Here is a 15,727-nt window from a genome sequence, read left to right as displayed (position 1 = left end):
ACCAAAAAAACAACTACATATATGTGTATGTACAACCACACACACATACATATATATATATATATATATTTATATATATATATATATACACACACACATACACATTTATAAATTCAATAATTCAATACACTTTTTATACCCGTCTAACAAAATACTAAATTAATTCAGCTGGACACACTTTCCATATTTTTTTCACAACAAATGGCCAAGCAAGCGCAGACACTGACAAGATATGCGATACAGAACGAGACCAAACGCGATATCAGCACATCTCCACACAGTAAACAAAACAAGCGTTTCTTAGCAATGACAACTGCACTAAACACTAATGAGACAAGTAAATACACTTACGAGCTGCTTTTAACTTTCACTGATAAAGACTGCTTCTCTCAAAGACTATTTCTTTACACTGTTTTCTGCTGGCGCTTGAACACACTTTCCTTATTTTTTCCACAACAAATGGCCAAGCAAGCGCAGACACTGACAAGATACGCGATACAGAACGAGACCAAACGCGATATCAGCACGTCTCCACACAGTAAACAAAACTGCTCTGGAATATATAGTATAAGCATATGAAATATGTTGCACTGTTTGTCTACCAGATAATACTTGAATGCCAAGATGAATAGTGGCTTAAAATCCTGTAAAAACTAATTTGGCTAATTTGAGAGCTTTACTGATACATTTGCATAAATGTTTTTTCTTTCTGCACGGCAAGTCGCGCTGACTGGCCTTGTTCATTGGTCAGGCATCAACCAATCAAATGACTTCATTCGCACCCCAGCCCCACCCCCCGGTTCTGCTCTCTCATATCTGCATGTACAAGTGCACAAGTGAGTTTTTGCTACATAAATATTGCGAAAGGAGTATCAAAAAGTCAAAGTGCTAGGATTTGAAGTTGTACTGCCATATCAGAGAGGCTGTAAGTGCTGGTTGTACATCGAAACTGAAGTAAAGTGCAAAAGTAAATATGTCATTTTACACATTTGCAACTATTAATCTGCAACTTCAAATTCAGAACACAGGTGTTTTGATTGTTTTCTGTGTGTGCAAATCAAAACATTCAGCTTTTCACATCAGAGCTGTGAGTGTAAATTTCAATTTACAAATACGAATATTAATATGACAAGTTCTCACATTCAAATCAACAAGCTCTCAAGCTTTGCTACTATTTTACCTTCATATATTTCCTACAAGCATGTCTGTGGATGTATTGGCAGTAGCAAATCTCGGTACTTGCTCTGCCGCAGCAGCAGCAGCAGCGCAGCAGATCAATTCTGCCAAGACCAAACACAATAACACTGTCATGTATTACCATGCTAAACTCTCAGAGAGTTGTCAAGACAGAACTAACTTTTATATCTTCACTGAACTAAAGCAACCCTTTAGTCTCTGTTAAAGGATAGATTGCAATTAGATGTGTAAACCTGAATGAAAGCATTTTCAGTTTGATTGATATTTATTTGTATGCTGCTTTTCACAATACATATCCAAAGAAGTTTTGCAGACTTCTTTTAGCTCCATCCAAACACCACTGAGTGAGCTAAAGGTAACAGTGGTGATGAGAGAGAGAGAGAGAGAGAGATTGTCAGAGAATGTGATTCATCATATACTATATAGTTAAATATTGTCTTAAATATATTTCCAACAGTAATAATGTCCTATTAAAATGTGTAAAAAGCATCTCAATAAATTAATTGTTGAATAAATTTAACAAATGTAATCAAATTTATTCAAAACAAATAAATTGTACAGCATGCTGTGTTGTACACCTGATGTGACCTTCTGTTCCCAGTGTGATGAATGAACTAATATATCAGATTGCAATTTTTTTTACATTTTCTTTTTGACACATAATTTTAACTACAAATAGGTTTAAGACAATTCTACACAAAATTGAATTAAAAATGTTAAAATACATGCATTTGCAGTTTTATTTCCAAGATGGGCATCACTCACTATTTCAATATATTGAGGTCTTTTGACTATTTTCACCATTTTAACTAAAAATAGCTTTTTGGCTTTTGACCGTTTTAACGTACTGCTATGTGATTTTTTTATTTTATTTTTATCCTTGCATAATGTGTACCGTTTCACATATACAATCACTTTTTTGTTTGTTTGTTCTTTTTTGATAAATTGTCAAGGGTGATTACAATAGCTCTTACACTGTAGTCTTTTTTTTTTTTTTGTCAAATAGTTTTATTGCTAGCCTGCAAATCCGAAATGTTTCACAACGTTGATTTGGTTTGACCTAGTACTACTTCGATGTTTAAGGCTATATGTGACATTTTTAGGATGCACAATAGCTGTAATGAGTTGCTTTTGTAATAGCTACTGACAGAATATAGCCCAGTGTCAGAAGGTTATTGTTGTACCCACATTTCAATGTCATTTGAATGTAATTACATGGAAATTTGGCAACCAAATGTGAAATGTTAATGTCCGTTTTGAAGAATGGAAAACTGTCTGGCTCTTGCCTAGATGGAAAGCTTTTGAAATACCGTCTCAGCCGTTTTAGATTCAGAATTCATAGACCTTGACCCCATCAGTCTGTGGCTCACACACACACACCTGCTGGGAAGGGGGGGGGGATTACACAACTGCAAAAGACTTCCTGAAGAAGAAAAACATTCAAACAGCCAGTTTCAGAGGGAACGAAGGGTACGCAGACTGACAGAGATGGAGGAGAGAGAGAAACAGTGGGATAAAAAATTTAAAGTAAGAAAAATAGAGAAAATGTCAAGGAGATTATGGAGTGTAGATAAATAGGAACACAGGTGGGGAGGTAGGCATTTGGGCTTTATGAGAAGTCTTGACTGACAGCTTTAGTTAGATTTGAGGTGAGGGCTTACTCTTGTATGAACGGTGCCCAGAGCGGTGTGGAAGCACAGCGGGACATGACAGAATATTGGACTAGATCCAGACACGAACCAAGACTGTAGATCACGACTTGTGATCTCTCCCCCTAGCCACTGTTCTCAGCGCGGCTTCTGTAATAGGAGAAGCCTTGCTCCTTTCAACAGCTGCCGTTTTCACAACCTGCTGCAAGTCGCCCGAAATAAAGGTACCTCATAATAGATGAACCTCAGAGCAGATGTGATACAAGGGTTGCAACCTGCACTAGATCACACATTGTCTCACAGAGCCAGATTTTTGACATCGACACAAAGCCTTGTCTATTTTGCGGCTTCATTTGACCAAGAACCACTGATTAACATGGAAAAGTGACTGACCACGATTTGTGGTAGGATGGGTGAATATGAAATCCATGATGACATAACATAATAGTGCAGCAGTCCTGGTTCATGAATGACAACAAATATATTTGTGGAAATGCATGTAGATTTTATCATCATAGTTTATGTTCATCCAAAAAATAAATAAATAAATAATAATTTAAATAAATATGAGGAGTTCAGTAGAAGTTAAGCTGAAGTTAACAAAAAAAAGTCATGGAAGTAAAATTGGGCCAATTTTTGGAGGATTTAAGGGCAGAAATTTGAATCGTATATGTTTATAAAACCACCTACATTAATCATTTATTTAAAAAAATGAGTATTTATTCTATAAAAAAATGTATGAGTAAGCATTTTATTATTTATGGATTGGCCCTATTCCTTTGTAAGTCATTTGATGTATGGTAATCAACTTTAGATCATTGTTTCATTTGAAGACAAGCATACGGTTGATATTTTATGTAATGATTGTATAGATATTATTGTGGGTTGTGACATTTATTGTTTGTTAACTGTTTTATGGGTTTTATTTAAGGTGTCCTTGAGTGTCATGTTAGACGACCATAAATAAAATGTATTATTATTATTAGTAGTAGTAGTAGTAGTAGTATTATCATCATCATTGTGTTGTTGACTGAGCTCAACTTGTGTTGAATACTCCTTTAACATATATGACTGAAAAAACAACAACAACAACAACAAACTTCTGCTTATGGATACATATAATGCCCAATTGTTAAAAAGATTACCTCCTGCTTTATTAATTTGCATGAGCTGTCTACATTGTTATTGCACCTGGTACCCTATGAATTATGCAAATCTGAGTGCTAGGTTATGAAGAATCCAGCAGACTACCACTGTCGGGTGCACTTTGCTGGGACTGTGCAGTATCACTTCACCAATGCAAACCAAGTACCTGAACTGCTCTCTTAAAGGCCTAAAGGGTGCTTGACTGCACTGCACATCTGGATATGTGCCTGTTTTAAACATTTGATGAATTACTGCAAAAATGCTTAGTAGCAAATGTATACAAACGTTAATTGTGCCACTCAAAAAGTGCCTAGAAAAGCTCCTGGCAGAAACTTCTGTGAATAAGGCACTTTCTGTAATAAACCAGATTTCCTTTGCATATTATAACTGCTGGTTTTCTGCCAGTTTTTGGCTGTTGTGTGCAATATGCAACAAACGATCAGTGAAAGGGCTGTGGGTTGTCCATTTGAGGCTGAGAATAGATTATGCGTAAACATTCAATAAATGACTGCCAACTTCGAGACTGGAAAAGAATGGTTGACGGCACATGCGTCAATGTTTAAATCTAATCTTGTGATCTCTTCTATAGGTTAAGTTCTGGGTGTGTGGATCTTCAAATGGAGTGCTATCTCTCTGGATTATAGAGAACAGCACAGGTCCTGAGGGTCAGCGGAGTCTCTGGAACTCAACAAGCGAAGCTAATATGGGGAAAGGGTGGAAACTCATTACCCTACCACTCTTCGGTTTGGTGGATCTGTAAGTCTAGTCACAACCATGAAATTTATGCTGAACGTGGTCAGAGTATGCACTTGATTTGAAACGTAACAATGGCATAATCAGGTAAACAATTGCAGGAATGTTTCCACTAAGAATTCATGCAAATTCAAGTTTCAGATGCATACGCAAGAAGTTTTCGCTCACCATTGTGCAAACTGTAGTCATTTGCATTTGGTTTCACACAAACCCACACATTTAATCGCACTGGTGCCACGTCCCTGTCTATGGTCCAGGCACAGCACTCCACATCCCGTGCTCACCTTATCACTCTATCCAGAAGTAAAAAAATAAAATAAAATCAATGAGGAGGCTCACCATTCATCCACACTTTCCCTCCAATTAGAAACAGTTCTTGACTTGTAAGAGTAAGGAGGGCAGAAGAAAAAGGCTTTTACATCTCTACATGTTTGATTGGAATCTCATCTAACCCTCCCAAAACCCGCACAATTCCCCAAGCCCCAACCACCGCTCTTGTTATCCGGAGCCTCGCTAATTCCAGTCCACAGAGGGCGATTAAAATTGCATTCCTGGCCTCCTTCCTTTTCTTGCTGTAGTCCAATTTTTTTTATTTATTCAACACTTCACAGTATAGCTGCAAGCCCTGTGACCCAAAGAGCCGATTCTGACCCATTTATTGTTATTAGAAATATTAGTTAATAAAGGGGGAGGGGTTTTAAATCCCAGGGATTTAATCAAAATAATGTAGCATTAGGAATTTGATGGGTTCTACTGTAGTCATAGACTAAAACAAATGTGCAATTATATTATTTAATCATGTAGTGTACATCAGTTCTACATAAAACAATTAAGTGACAAAAATAATGTGTTCACATAAATCTTTATTTATTTATTTACTCAGTTGCTTACTCACACACTATATAGAGAGTGCTGTTTGCTTTTAGACAAGTACCCATTATTATTATTATTTAATTAAGGAAAAGAGCAGCCTGGACATTTTGCTTATAATCTTGTTTTTTGTTGGACTGACAAAAAATTGATGTGGTTTGGAATGACATCATGAGCATGTTCCCTTTCAGTCGGTCACTCTCGACGTCACGTCGGATGACCGACGAAATTGGGATCTCGCTTAGAGGGCCCAATCTACTTTGAGTGTAAACTAAACGAGCCAATGCACATTGGCATGCGATTATTGCATCCAGCTGCTGCTGATCACAGCGTGAGTATAAGTAGGCAGCAGATGCAGCGCATATTCAACTTTTCGCTTCGGAGCCGAGCGATCACATCGTTCTGCTCCTGAGTACTCTACTGAGAGAAGAAGACTGAACGAGTTCAGCGCGCTCTTGGAGAGCTCTTCGTGTTGGCGGACGGCGCTTCAGCGGTGGTGGTTTCCCGTGTCAAGTGGGTTGCACACATCAGGCTGCACTACCCCCTGTTTGTGTTGCAGATGATCATCTCCCCTGTGCGCCTCAGCACGCTAAAAGAGCTTTTTCCCCTAAAAGAGCAATTTCGGGTGCGTCTTTTTAAAGACGACGTTGCTTGGCAAACTTGACGTTACGTCTTTATAAAGACGAGGTGGGTCTTGCTATAGACAACGTATCACCCAGGCGTTTTTGGATGAGGTCGTTACCTGGCGCTGGGTGATGGTCACGATCGCTGCCTCTCGTGCCTGGGCATGAAGCACGCTGAGGTGGCTTTCGTGGATGGCTCATGCTCCCATTGCGGGGGTATGACCATCTCGGAGTTGCGGACCGGACTCCGTTACCTGCAAGCACGATGTGATCAGCAGCAGCTGGATGCAATAATCGCATGCCAATGTGCATTGGCTCGTTTAGTTTACACTCGAAGTAGATTGGTCCCTCTAAGCGAGAGCCCAATTTCGTCGGTCATCCGACGTGACGCCTCCGTTCCCTCCTTCAGAGAACGAGGGTTACCATACATAACCGAGACGTTTTCTGACATGTTTAGTATTTCATTTCTAGTGTGTATTATTCCAAGCTATTCATTTTCCTGCTGTATTACCACACTTATATATATGTGTGTGTGTGTGTGTGTGTGAAAATATCCTCACTCTCTTTAATGTATCTTTAATTTTCTCTGTCACACATTCAGGTTCTACCTGCAGTTCAGTGCTGATATTTCCTCTAGTGCAGGAATTGCATTTGCTGTGGATAACTTCACTCTGAGCATGGAATGCTTCCTTGAAAGTAAGTATTACAGCTTTTCTTTATTCATTATCTACCATTTTCTATCCTGATATGCGAGAAGTAACCATTTTAATAAGAAATAATTAATGTAAGCGTTAACCATCCACTCATTGTTGTTTTAGTGGCTGGTAGTTTTGTTCGGACCACATGTAAATGCACATGTATATGAAAATGAATTGAAATTGGTGAATTGTGAAAATGAATTGGCTTGCAATGTTTGTATACAGGACTTTCCGAAAGTTCTACTGAGGCTGGAATCAAATCTTTGTACAGCGAGTCTGACACGTTAAATCAATTGCCAGGTCAATGATGACACAAGAATGACAAGACATTTAAGCCAGTGCTAAGAGGACATTGATGAGAAAAGCATCCTCTTGAGTTCCACATTTTGATTGTGCACGAAACTGTGAGGCGTCTGAGGGGGCTGTTTATAGGGATTTGAAGGAGATCAGCATTGGATATTGCGCAGCTGGGAAAAGAACAGGAATTGGAATCATTAATGCAAACCTCTTGGATTAAACAGGATAACATCATTTATTTGTAATCCTTATGGTGTCTCACTTTTTTCTTTGAAAGAACCAATGCGTTTCCTTCAGCGTTTGGCAGATCGAATCAACTTGGCACTGACTAATAATTCCAGTTTTGTTTTAGCTTTCAATAGTGTATCCTTACATTAAGGACCAGTAATAAACAGCAAAGCAGACAGCTTAACCTGAACATACATTAATAATATGCGCAGGGAATATTCTCTCTTGATGGCTGGGACTTTAATCCTCACAGTGTGATGACTTTAAAGCATCATTAGACACGATGAGATATATATCTTTATAAGATCTGAGCGCTTCACAAAGCGTCCTAATCTCTCTCCGTTGGCATGAGAGAGAGTGCCACTGATGTTGAATGGCTCACTTGCTCCATGAAATATTTGCCCAGCAATTTGTATCTGACGCCATTTTCTGCCACACATTGATTCGATACGGCAGCACTGCGGCTGCCATTTATTCCATCCTCTCTGCCATTTCCCTTTCCGATGACACTTTGGAATGTGTAGAGTTATACATTATGCCCTCATTCCCTGCCTAAATGAAATATTATAGTTATACATCAACACACTAGGGTTGGCGGTCTAAGCATCCAGCATTGTTTCCAAGGGTAAGCATTGTGTATCGTTGACATGACTGATTTGTTTAAAATGTAATTGTTTAAAATTTGGTGCATGCTACATAATATGGGGACAAGGCCCGTAGGATAGAAAAACCACACAAGATCAGTTGTTTTTCCTACAGCAATGAGATAGAATGGATGAATCTTAGATTTTTTTTTCTCCAGAGGAAAAAAAAAATGCTGAAGTAATGTGACATCAGCCTCCTTCAGTTACAGGATAAATTTAATTTCGGTGTCATAAACTATGCTCAGATTGCCAACTATACCAAAATCAGGAATCAAATGGATTTTGGTAAACACATTACCATAAGCTTGTATTTGTTAGCTTTAGTTAATGCAATGGCTATCATCAAGTAACAAATTATAATGCTATCACAGCATACATTACTCTTGATTAATGTTAATTTTTGTGTTTAAATGTTTATTGTTGTTGTATAACTTAACATTATTTAATGTAGTATGAATGATCATGAATGAACAATGAATGAAAGTAGACTATAATTAAGATTCTCCTAGAGAATCCTCATTGCTTATTCAGTTTTTAACAAATTAAAAATTATTCTAGTCTTAGTGAGATTTTAATATAAACACCTACATTTCCCGCCATTGTCAACATTTTTAAACTATAAAGAAAAACAAACTATTTGTAAACTAAAAAAGAAATAAAATCAACCTGAGGGAAAAAAACATAATAATAATAATAATAATAATAATAAGTATGTATATATACTTATATACATACATTATTTTTTAGAAAGCTAAAAAGAAACGTAATTAAAAAGACAAATTAAATATAAATAAAACGGCTAAACTACTACTTACTGCTAAACATCCAAATATTCTACTAAGCAGAAACCACTTATTCAAAGTTAATGCTTAATAAAATACCTAAAACTTACTAATTCATTAAAATTCTGTAACAGATGCAGAAATGCTCAACATGTCTGAATGTTGAAACTAAAATCTGGAGGACAGAGGCCTTGAAGCCTGGAGGACTGGAGCTGAAAAGCCCTGGTTTTGTGGTTAAAGCTCAGAGCTGGTAACCAGAAGGTTGCTTTTATCCCCACAAATCACAAGCTATGATCTATTAACATTGTTTCATGTCATACTCTTAACCCCAGATGGCTCCAGTAGGACTACCACTGTGATGAGGTTGTGGTAACATTCTACTGCAAAAAACTGCACAAACCAATTTTGCTGTGGGCGTGGCCTCTGTCATGTGGTGATAAATAGATTGAACAGTTCTATTGTTGTGTGTCTTTCCTGTAAGGGCCGTAACTTCATCTCACTCTTCTCCAATTGAAGCAGATGGCATTGGATTCGCTATGTGGGTGTTTACCTCTATTTCCTGGCTTTGGTATGGTGGCAGACTCTCTTATCCTGTTTTTATTAGTTTCCTCTTCGGAACAGACAGCCATATCAATAATAAAATCTGCATAGCCTACCCAGAGCGGCAGCCTGTGATGGAACAGTAAAAAAAAAAATCATTCTACGACTCTACCTGTGGTGCCCAAACCTCATAAAATCACCCAGTGCTGCTTTTATGACAATGCCAGCTGCTCAGCGATGGTTTGGTGTTTCCCTAACGAGCGACTTGGAATACCCTGCTTTCTCAGCAACATGAGTGGAACTCTCCGATGTATCTCACAGGGATTATATGTGCCAGAGATGCCATTTGAATGGAGATATTGGAATACTTAATTGTAGACAAAGGGAGATAAAGAATGTCGAAAGTTATGTTCAATATATTGGTCTTGATTTTGTTTGACCTACTGTCTGCGAAGAGTCCAGGCTTATAATTTGGACTCAATCAGCAGTTACTAGAAAAAAAAAAAAATATATATATATATATATATAGCCTGGAGGACTGGAGCTGAAAAGCCCTGGTTTTGTGGTTAAAGCTCAGAGCTGGTAACCAGAAGGTTGCTTTTATCCCCACAAATCACAAGCTATGATCTATTAACATTGTTTCATGGTACAAGGCTCTTAACCCCAGATGGCTCCAGTAGGACTACCACTGTGATGAGGTTGTGGTAACATTCTACTGCAAAAAACTGCACAAACCAATTTTGCTGTGGGCGTGGCCTCTGTCATGTGGTGATAAATAGATTGAACAGTTCTATTGTTGTGTGTCTTTCCTGTAAGGGCCGTAACTTCATCTCACTCTTCTCCAATTGAAGCAGATGGCATTGGATTCGCTATGTGGGTGTTTACCTCTATTTCCTGGCTTTGGTATGGTGGCAGACTCTCTTATCCTGTTTTTATTAGTTTCCTCTTCGGAACAGACAGCCATATCAATAATAAAATCTGCATAGCCTACCCAGAGCGGCAGCCTGTGATGGAACAGTAAAAAAAAAAATCATTCTACGACTCTACCTGTGGTGCCCAAACCTCATAAAATCACCCAGTGCTGCTTTTATGACAATGCCAGCTGCTCAGCGATGGTTTGGTGTTTCCCTAACGAGCGACTTGGAATACCCTGCTTTCTCAGCAACATGAGTGGAACTCTCCGATGTATCTCACAGGGATTATATGTGCCAGAGATGCCATTTGAATGGAGATATTGGAATACTTAATTGTAGACAAAGGGAGATAAAGAATGTCGAAAGTTATGTTCAATATATTGGTCTTGATTTTGTTTGACCTACTGTCTGCGAAGAGTCCAGGCTTATAATTTGGACTCAATCAGCAGTTACTAGAAAAAAAAAAAAAAATATATATATATATATATATAAAAATCTAGCCTCAAGATGAAATATTATGAATGTATCTGGCAGCTGGAGTCAGATATTATGTTGTCCAAAGAGAATTGCTCTGATTTGCAACCCGAAAACATAGTTCAAGAAAATGTGTCAATGCTTTTCATGTGCTGCATGTTGTGTGTTTAAGTTCCCTTAATTTATCTCCATCCCAGTTTTAGCAGCCCCAAAAGATTTGCTACTGGCAATACATCATCAGATAAACAGCTGTGGACATGTAAGATGTAGTGCTGTTGCACAGCTAGCATACATAAAATGACCCGTAGTCTATCTGTACGAGTGGAGCTGGGGGAAATTGAGGTCTTGCTTACAGCAAACATAGAACCAAACAACCTAAATGTAAGGCAGCAAGCTCATTGGCTGTAGATGTAGCAGAGACCAATCAGCTTCTGCCATGAACTGATGATGTGACAGCAAGCAGATTGCATTAAGGACCATCAGCCTGCACCATCAAGAGATTCATGACTTAACTAGATGTAACTTAACTGCTTTTTCATTTGGTAGAGTGAACATGACGAAAACTGACCTCATACATTAATATCTACAGGTGACACTTTGTTGTTTGATATTTTGTCATACAATGCAATGAAATCCATATATATTTTTTAAAGTGTGGCTTAAGTTTTCAAGCTTACAATTGTAGCTGCAATTTCCATTTATTCTTACCTATTATTGTGTCAAGATAATTTTACAAGTTTGCACATGTTTGATTGATCGTTCTCCCTGCAGCTCTCCAATAAGTACTGCTATGTAGACTACAAAGCATGCATATAAAAGTCCTCATCTGACATCCCCCTTAAGAGAAACTGACAGTGGGCAGGAAACAGCTCTGACTTCCAGCTTCATCTGAATTCACTGCTTATACCATGGTCACCACATGTATGTGGTTTTCAGGTTTTCTGAACCTTGTGCCACCAATAAAATATCTTCTTTAAAGCAGCCCAAAACTGAAAATTGATTTGCCAGTGTTATGTGTTTAACAATCCTGGACTACTTCATAGCTGCACAATCAACACCGCACAGCCCAGAATCAAGAACTGGACAATGCAATTGGTATAAAATTTTATAGACAATATATGTTTTACCCAAACTGCTCTATATTCTGCATGTTTAAGCTCCAAGAGGGCCTGTCCATAAAATACCCCCCCCCACATGAACATTGTATGATGGGAGGTGATGGAAATGTCAAAGAGTGAAAAAAATCCTCATGAAATGCAAAGGCATCAGGCTTAGATGTTACAGCTTTGCCAATTAAAATAAAAATGATAGATAGCCATAAATGCTTGATGCATTAGCAATTATCACTAAATGTTATATTTTATTTGTATATCACATTTTTGGTCCATTGTGATGTGCATGTTTAAGTAGTGACTAAGTGACATGGAATTTTCCCTGTTGAGTAATGCATATCAAGATTCCGAGGTCAAGTGTTCACCCATTTGAGACTGCTACATCATCAGCAAGCAACCGCATTAGCATACCATTAACATTTGAAAGATATGCAAACAGTTGAACCATTTTTCAGTGCATGTCTCATTTATTCAAACAATTCTCAAGACAAAGATATGGCTACCATTACCAGCTTTAGAACTGAAATTGTCATGAAATGTATTATCTAAAAGTACTTTTTATTGAGCCAAAATGCAGCTATTATCTATAGGCTTACAGAAACTGTGTTTTAACAATGCCTGCAACATTTTCTCTAGCTGCAGGAGTATTGCTGGACCACAACAATGTATTGTGTCTTTTCTCTCATCTTCAGCCAATGGAGAATTTCCTCCGGTGGCTCCCACAAACCCCACGCAAGTGCTGTTCACACCAAGCAATGAGAACATCAAGACCACTACAGCACTCTATGGAGGGCCTGGAGCGTCTACAGAATGTGAGTTTTAGCTACTTTCATGTGTTTGAGCTGTTTGTCGTTTTTTGAGTCATTTCGGACTTTTATCTAGCTTGTTCTGACTGATATGTGCCCCCAATTTGCAATTGCAATAGAAAATCAACATACAAAGCAAAATAAAAATAAAAAGTAGAACATTTTTCAAAAATATAATAACCTAGGTGTCAACCTATTGTTCTTGGGATAATGCTAATTGAAACACACACCAATCAGTTTCTCAAATAATGCTAAATACATATTTTGACAACACAGATGCCAGATCTAAACAACACTAATTCCAAAAATGGTAGCGCCATGCTTTATAAAAACTCTGGAATCTTTGTTTTCACAGCAAGTTATGAGTTATGCACTGCAAACATCAGAGCACCTAATTCAAAGTCCAGACCACGTAATTCCTTCTGAGCATACTGAAATTGTTGAAATGCTTGAGTACACCAAATATGTTGGACTTCTAATGGATACAGAAGATGAATGCTTATGAACAGAGGCTCAGATACTGTCTCTCTCCATTTCTCTCTCTCTCTCTGTCATGGAAGTGCACTGCAGAGAAAAGAAAGTGTGCCATCTACTGGGCTATTGCCGCACAATTTTCTTAAAATCAAACACTGTTGAAAGGCCGGTTATATAATCTACGGGTGCTTTCACACTACAGCTTTTTGAATTTCTCATAGCTGCTCATCTCAAATTGCTTTCAAAAACAGCTCGCATTCTTCCAGTCTCTTAAATGTGTTTGTGCAGGTGCCATTCTGTAATCAAATTAAATATGAAAAAGGCCTAAAACATACTCTGTCACAATACTATATCCAGAGTTGAAATTTCATATTAATGCTTTCAAATGATCAGAATTGTTCCTAAAGGCTGTATTGTAAAACGTTGCTTCACATTAGCATGATTGTCTATTGAACATGCACAAATCATTTATAAAATCAGCCATCTAGCACATGACCTTTGAAAATGTCCTACCAAATGCCATCAGCATTGGGAAGACTGATCTGCTTGCTCATAGAATATACAGGTGTTCCTCTTATGTTCATGCTCATTTGAGCATAGCCATTTATCAATACGGTGTGCTTGAGTGTTTGCGAAATGACTCCCACGCCATTTCGTCCTTAATAAATCTGAACGAGCAACTAATATGGTATTCATCAAGACTCATTAGCAAGCTTCATTCACACAGGCCGTTCTCTGGTGTAGTGCAGCTGTGAGCGGTAAAAACAAAACACTGTCCAACTCTTCTCTGCAGAGTCTGAAAAGGCAAAAGGAGGAAGATTCAGTGCTGAATTTTCTATGAAACTGACTGTTTGATTTTTTCTTGCTAACACCTCATTGTTTTTATCATCTTGAACTTTGTAGCTCTGTAAACTGTTGCATGTAGTGGTGAGGGGGAGTATACGAGTCATTACAACTTAGGATACATTTCATGTTCATTGATGATAGTTTAATTTCTTTATTACCATTTTCTTTTTCAGATGTGCTTGAAATTTGCTTGCGTTGAGGTCCCTTTAATTACTGTTTGCAATAGTGTTGGTTTTTGAAGAGAGTGGTTCTCGAGTCTATTAGTTTATTTTAGTTTTTAATAAATTAATACTTTTAATTATGAAAGATGCATTAAATTAATCAAAAGTGACCGTACATAAATGTACACTTACAAAAATAAAGTTTTTTTTTTTGTTTTGTACTTTCTATTCATCAAATAATCCTGTAAATGAAAAAAAAAAACTTTGCTAAAGAATAACTTAATTAAAATGTATTAGAATTTTAAATTATTATTTACAAATTTAAATTAAACATTTCATGACATTTTTTTTTTTTTTACTGTAGAGCATAAGATAATTTTCTCTTAAATTGTATTTTAATAGTAGTAATAATAATAATAATAATAATAATAATAATCTTACCAAGCCCAAATGATATAGTCAGGCCAATTTACTGACCATTTGCAAACATGATTATTGCATTGAGAGGTTTATAATCCAGTCATAGTTGAGTGGAACTCACATTTCATAATATTTTTCATGAACTATGAAAACACAACTTTGTGTCAGACATCAGACATCCATTGAATGGACTATGAATAGATTTCATTACTTGTTATGACCAACATTTGTTAATTATAAATACACTTTCATCAATATTTTGATGAAAAAATGTAATGCTGTCTGTGAAGTGTTTGGGATTTTTGAGTCTCAGCTTCAGTTATGAGTTTGTGGTATCATAATACACACCGTGCTACAGTTGAAAAGTATCAACAGATGGCACATTTGCAGTGCTGTTATGCTGTGGTTAATGGAGCAATGGGAAAAAAAATGCACTCAAGTCAAGACAGAAAGTTTATTTTTTTGTTTTGTACTTTCTATTCATCAAATAATCCTGTAGATGAAAACAAAAACTTTGCTAAAGAATAACTTAATTAAAATGTATTAGAATTTTAAATTACTATTTACAAATTTAAATTAAATATTGCATGACATTTTTTTTTTTTTTTTTACTGTAGAGCATAAGATAATTTTCTCTTAAATTTTATTTTAATAGTAGTAATAATAATAATAATAATAATCTTACCAAGCCCAAATGATATAGTCAGGCCAATTTACAGACCATTTGCAAACATGATTATTGCATTGAGAGGTTTATAATCTAGTCATAGTTGAGTGGAACTCACATTTCATAATATTTTTCATGAACTATGAAAACACAACTTTGTGTCAGACATCAGACATCCATTGAATGGACTATGAATAGATTTCATTACTTGTTATGACCAACATTTGTTAATTATAAATACACTTTCATCAATAATTTGATGAAAAAATGTAATGCTGTCTGTGAAGTGTTTGGGATTTTTGAGTCTCAGCTTCAGTTATGAGTTTGTGGTATCATAATACACACCGTGCAACAGTTGAAAAGTATCAACAGATGGCACATTGCTGTGGTTAATGGAGCAATGGGAAAAAAAATGCACTCAAGTCA

The 15,727-nt window shown here is 36.9% G+C and overlaps 1 protein-coding gene across 1 annotated transcript in view; it reads left to right on the top strand.

Moving 5' to 3' along the window:
- Positions 1 to 15,727, top strand: part of LOC107574210 (ALK tyrosine kinase receptor-like) — a gene marked incomplete at its 5' end in the record, with an annotated part of 84,278 nt that overhangs the window by 27,291 nt on the left and 41,260 nt on the right. The window contains 3 exons of the mRNA XM_016260669.1: positions 4,582 to 4,748; positions 6,840 to 6,934; positions 12,620 to 12,739. Coding sequence (XP_016116155.1) covers positions 4,582 to 4,748; positions 6,840 to 6,934; positions 12,620 to 12,739 — 382 coding nt within the window. The remainder of the gene's footprint in view (positions 1 to 4,581; positions 4,749 to 6,839; positions 6,935 to 12,619; positions 12,740 to 15,727) is intronic.

Source organism: Sinocyclocheilus grahami, unplaced genomic scaffold (assembly GCF_001515645.1).
Source record: "Sinocyclocheilus grahami isolate Dianchi unplaced genomic scaffold, SAMN03320097.WGS_v1.1 scaffold2146.1, whole genome shotgun sequence".
NCBI classification, from domain to species: Eukaryota; Metazoa; Chordata; class Actinopteri; order Cypriniformes; family Cyprinidae; genus Sinocyclocheilus; species Sinocyclocheilus grahami.
The sequence above is the reverse complement of the archived record's forward strand: the minus strand, read 5'-3'. Positions and strand labels throughout refer to the sequence as shown.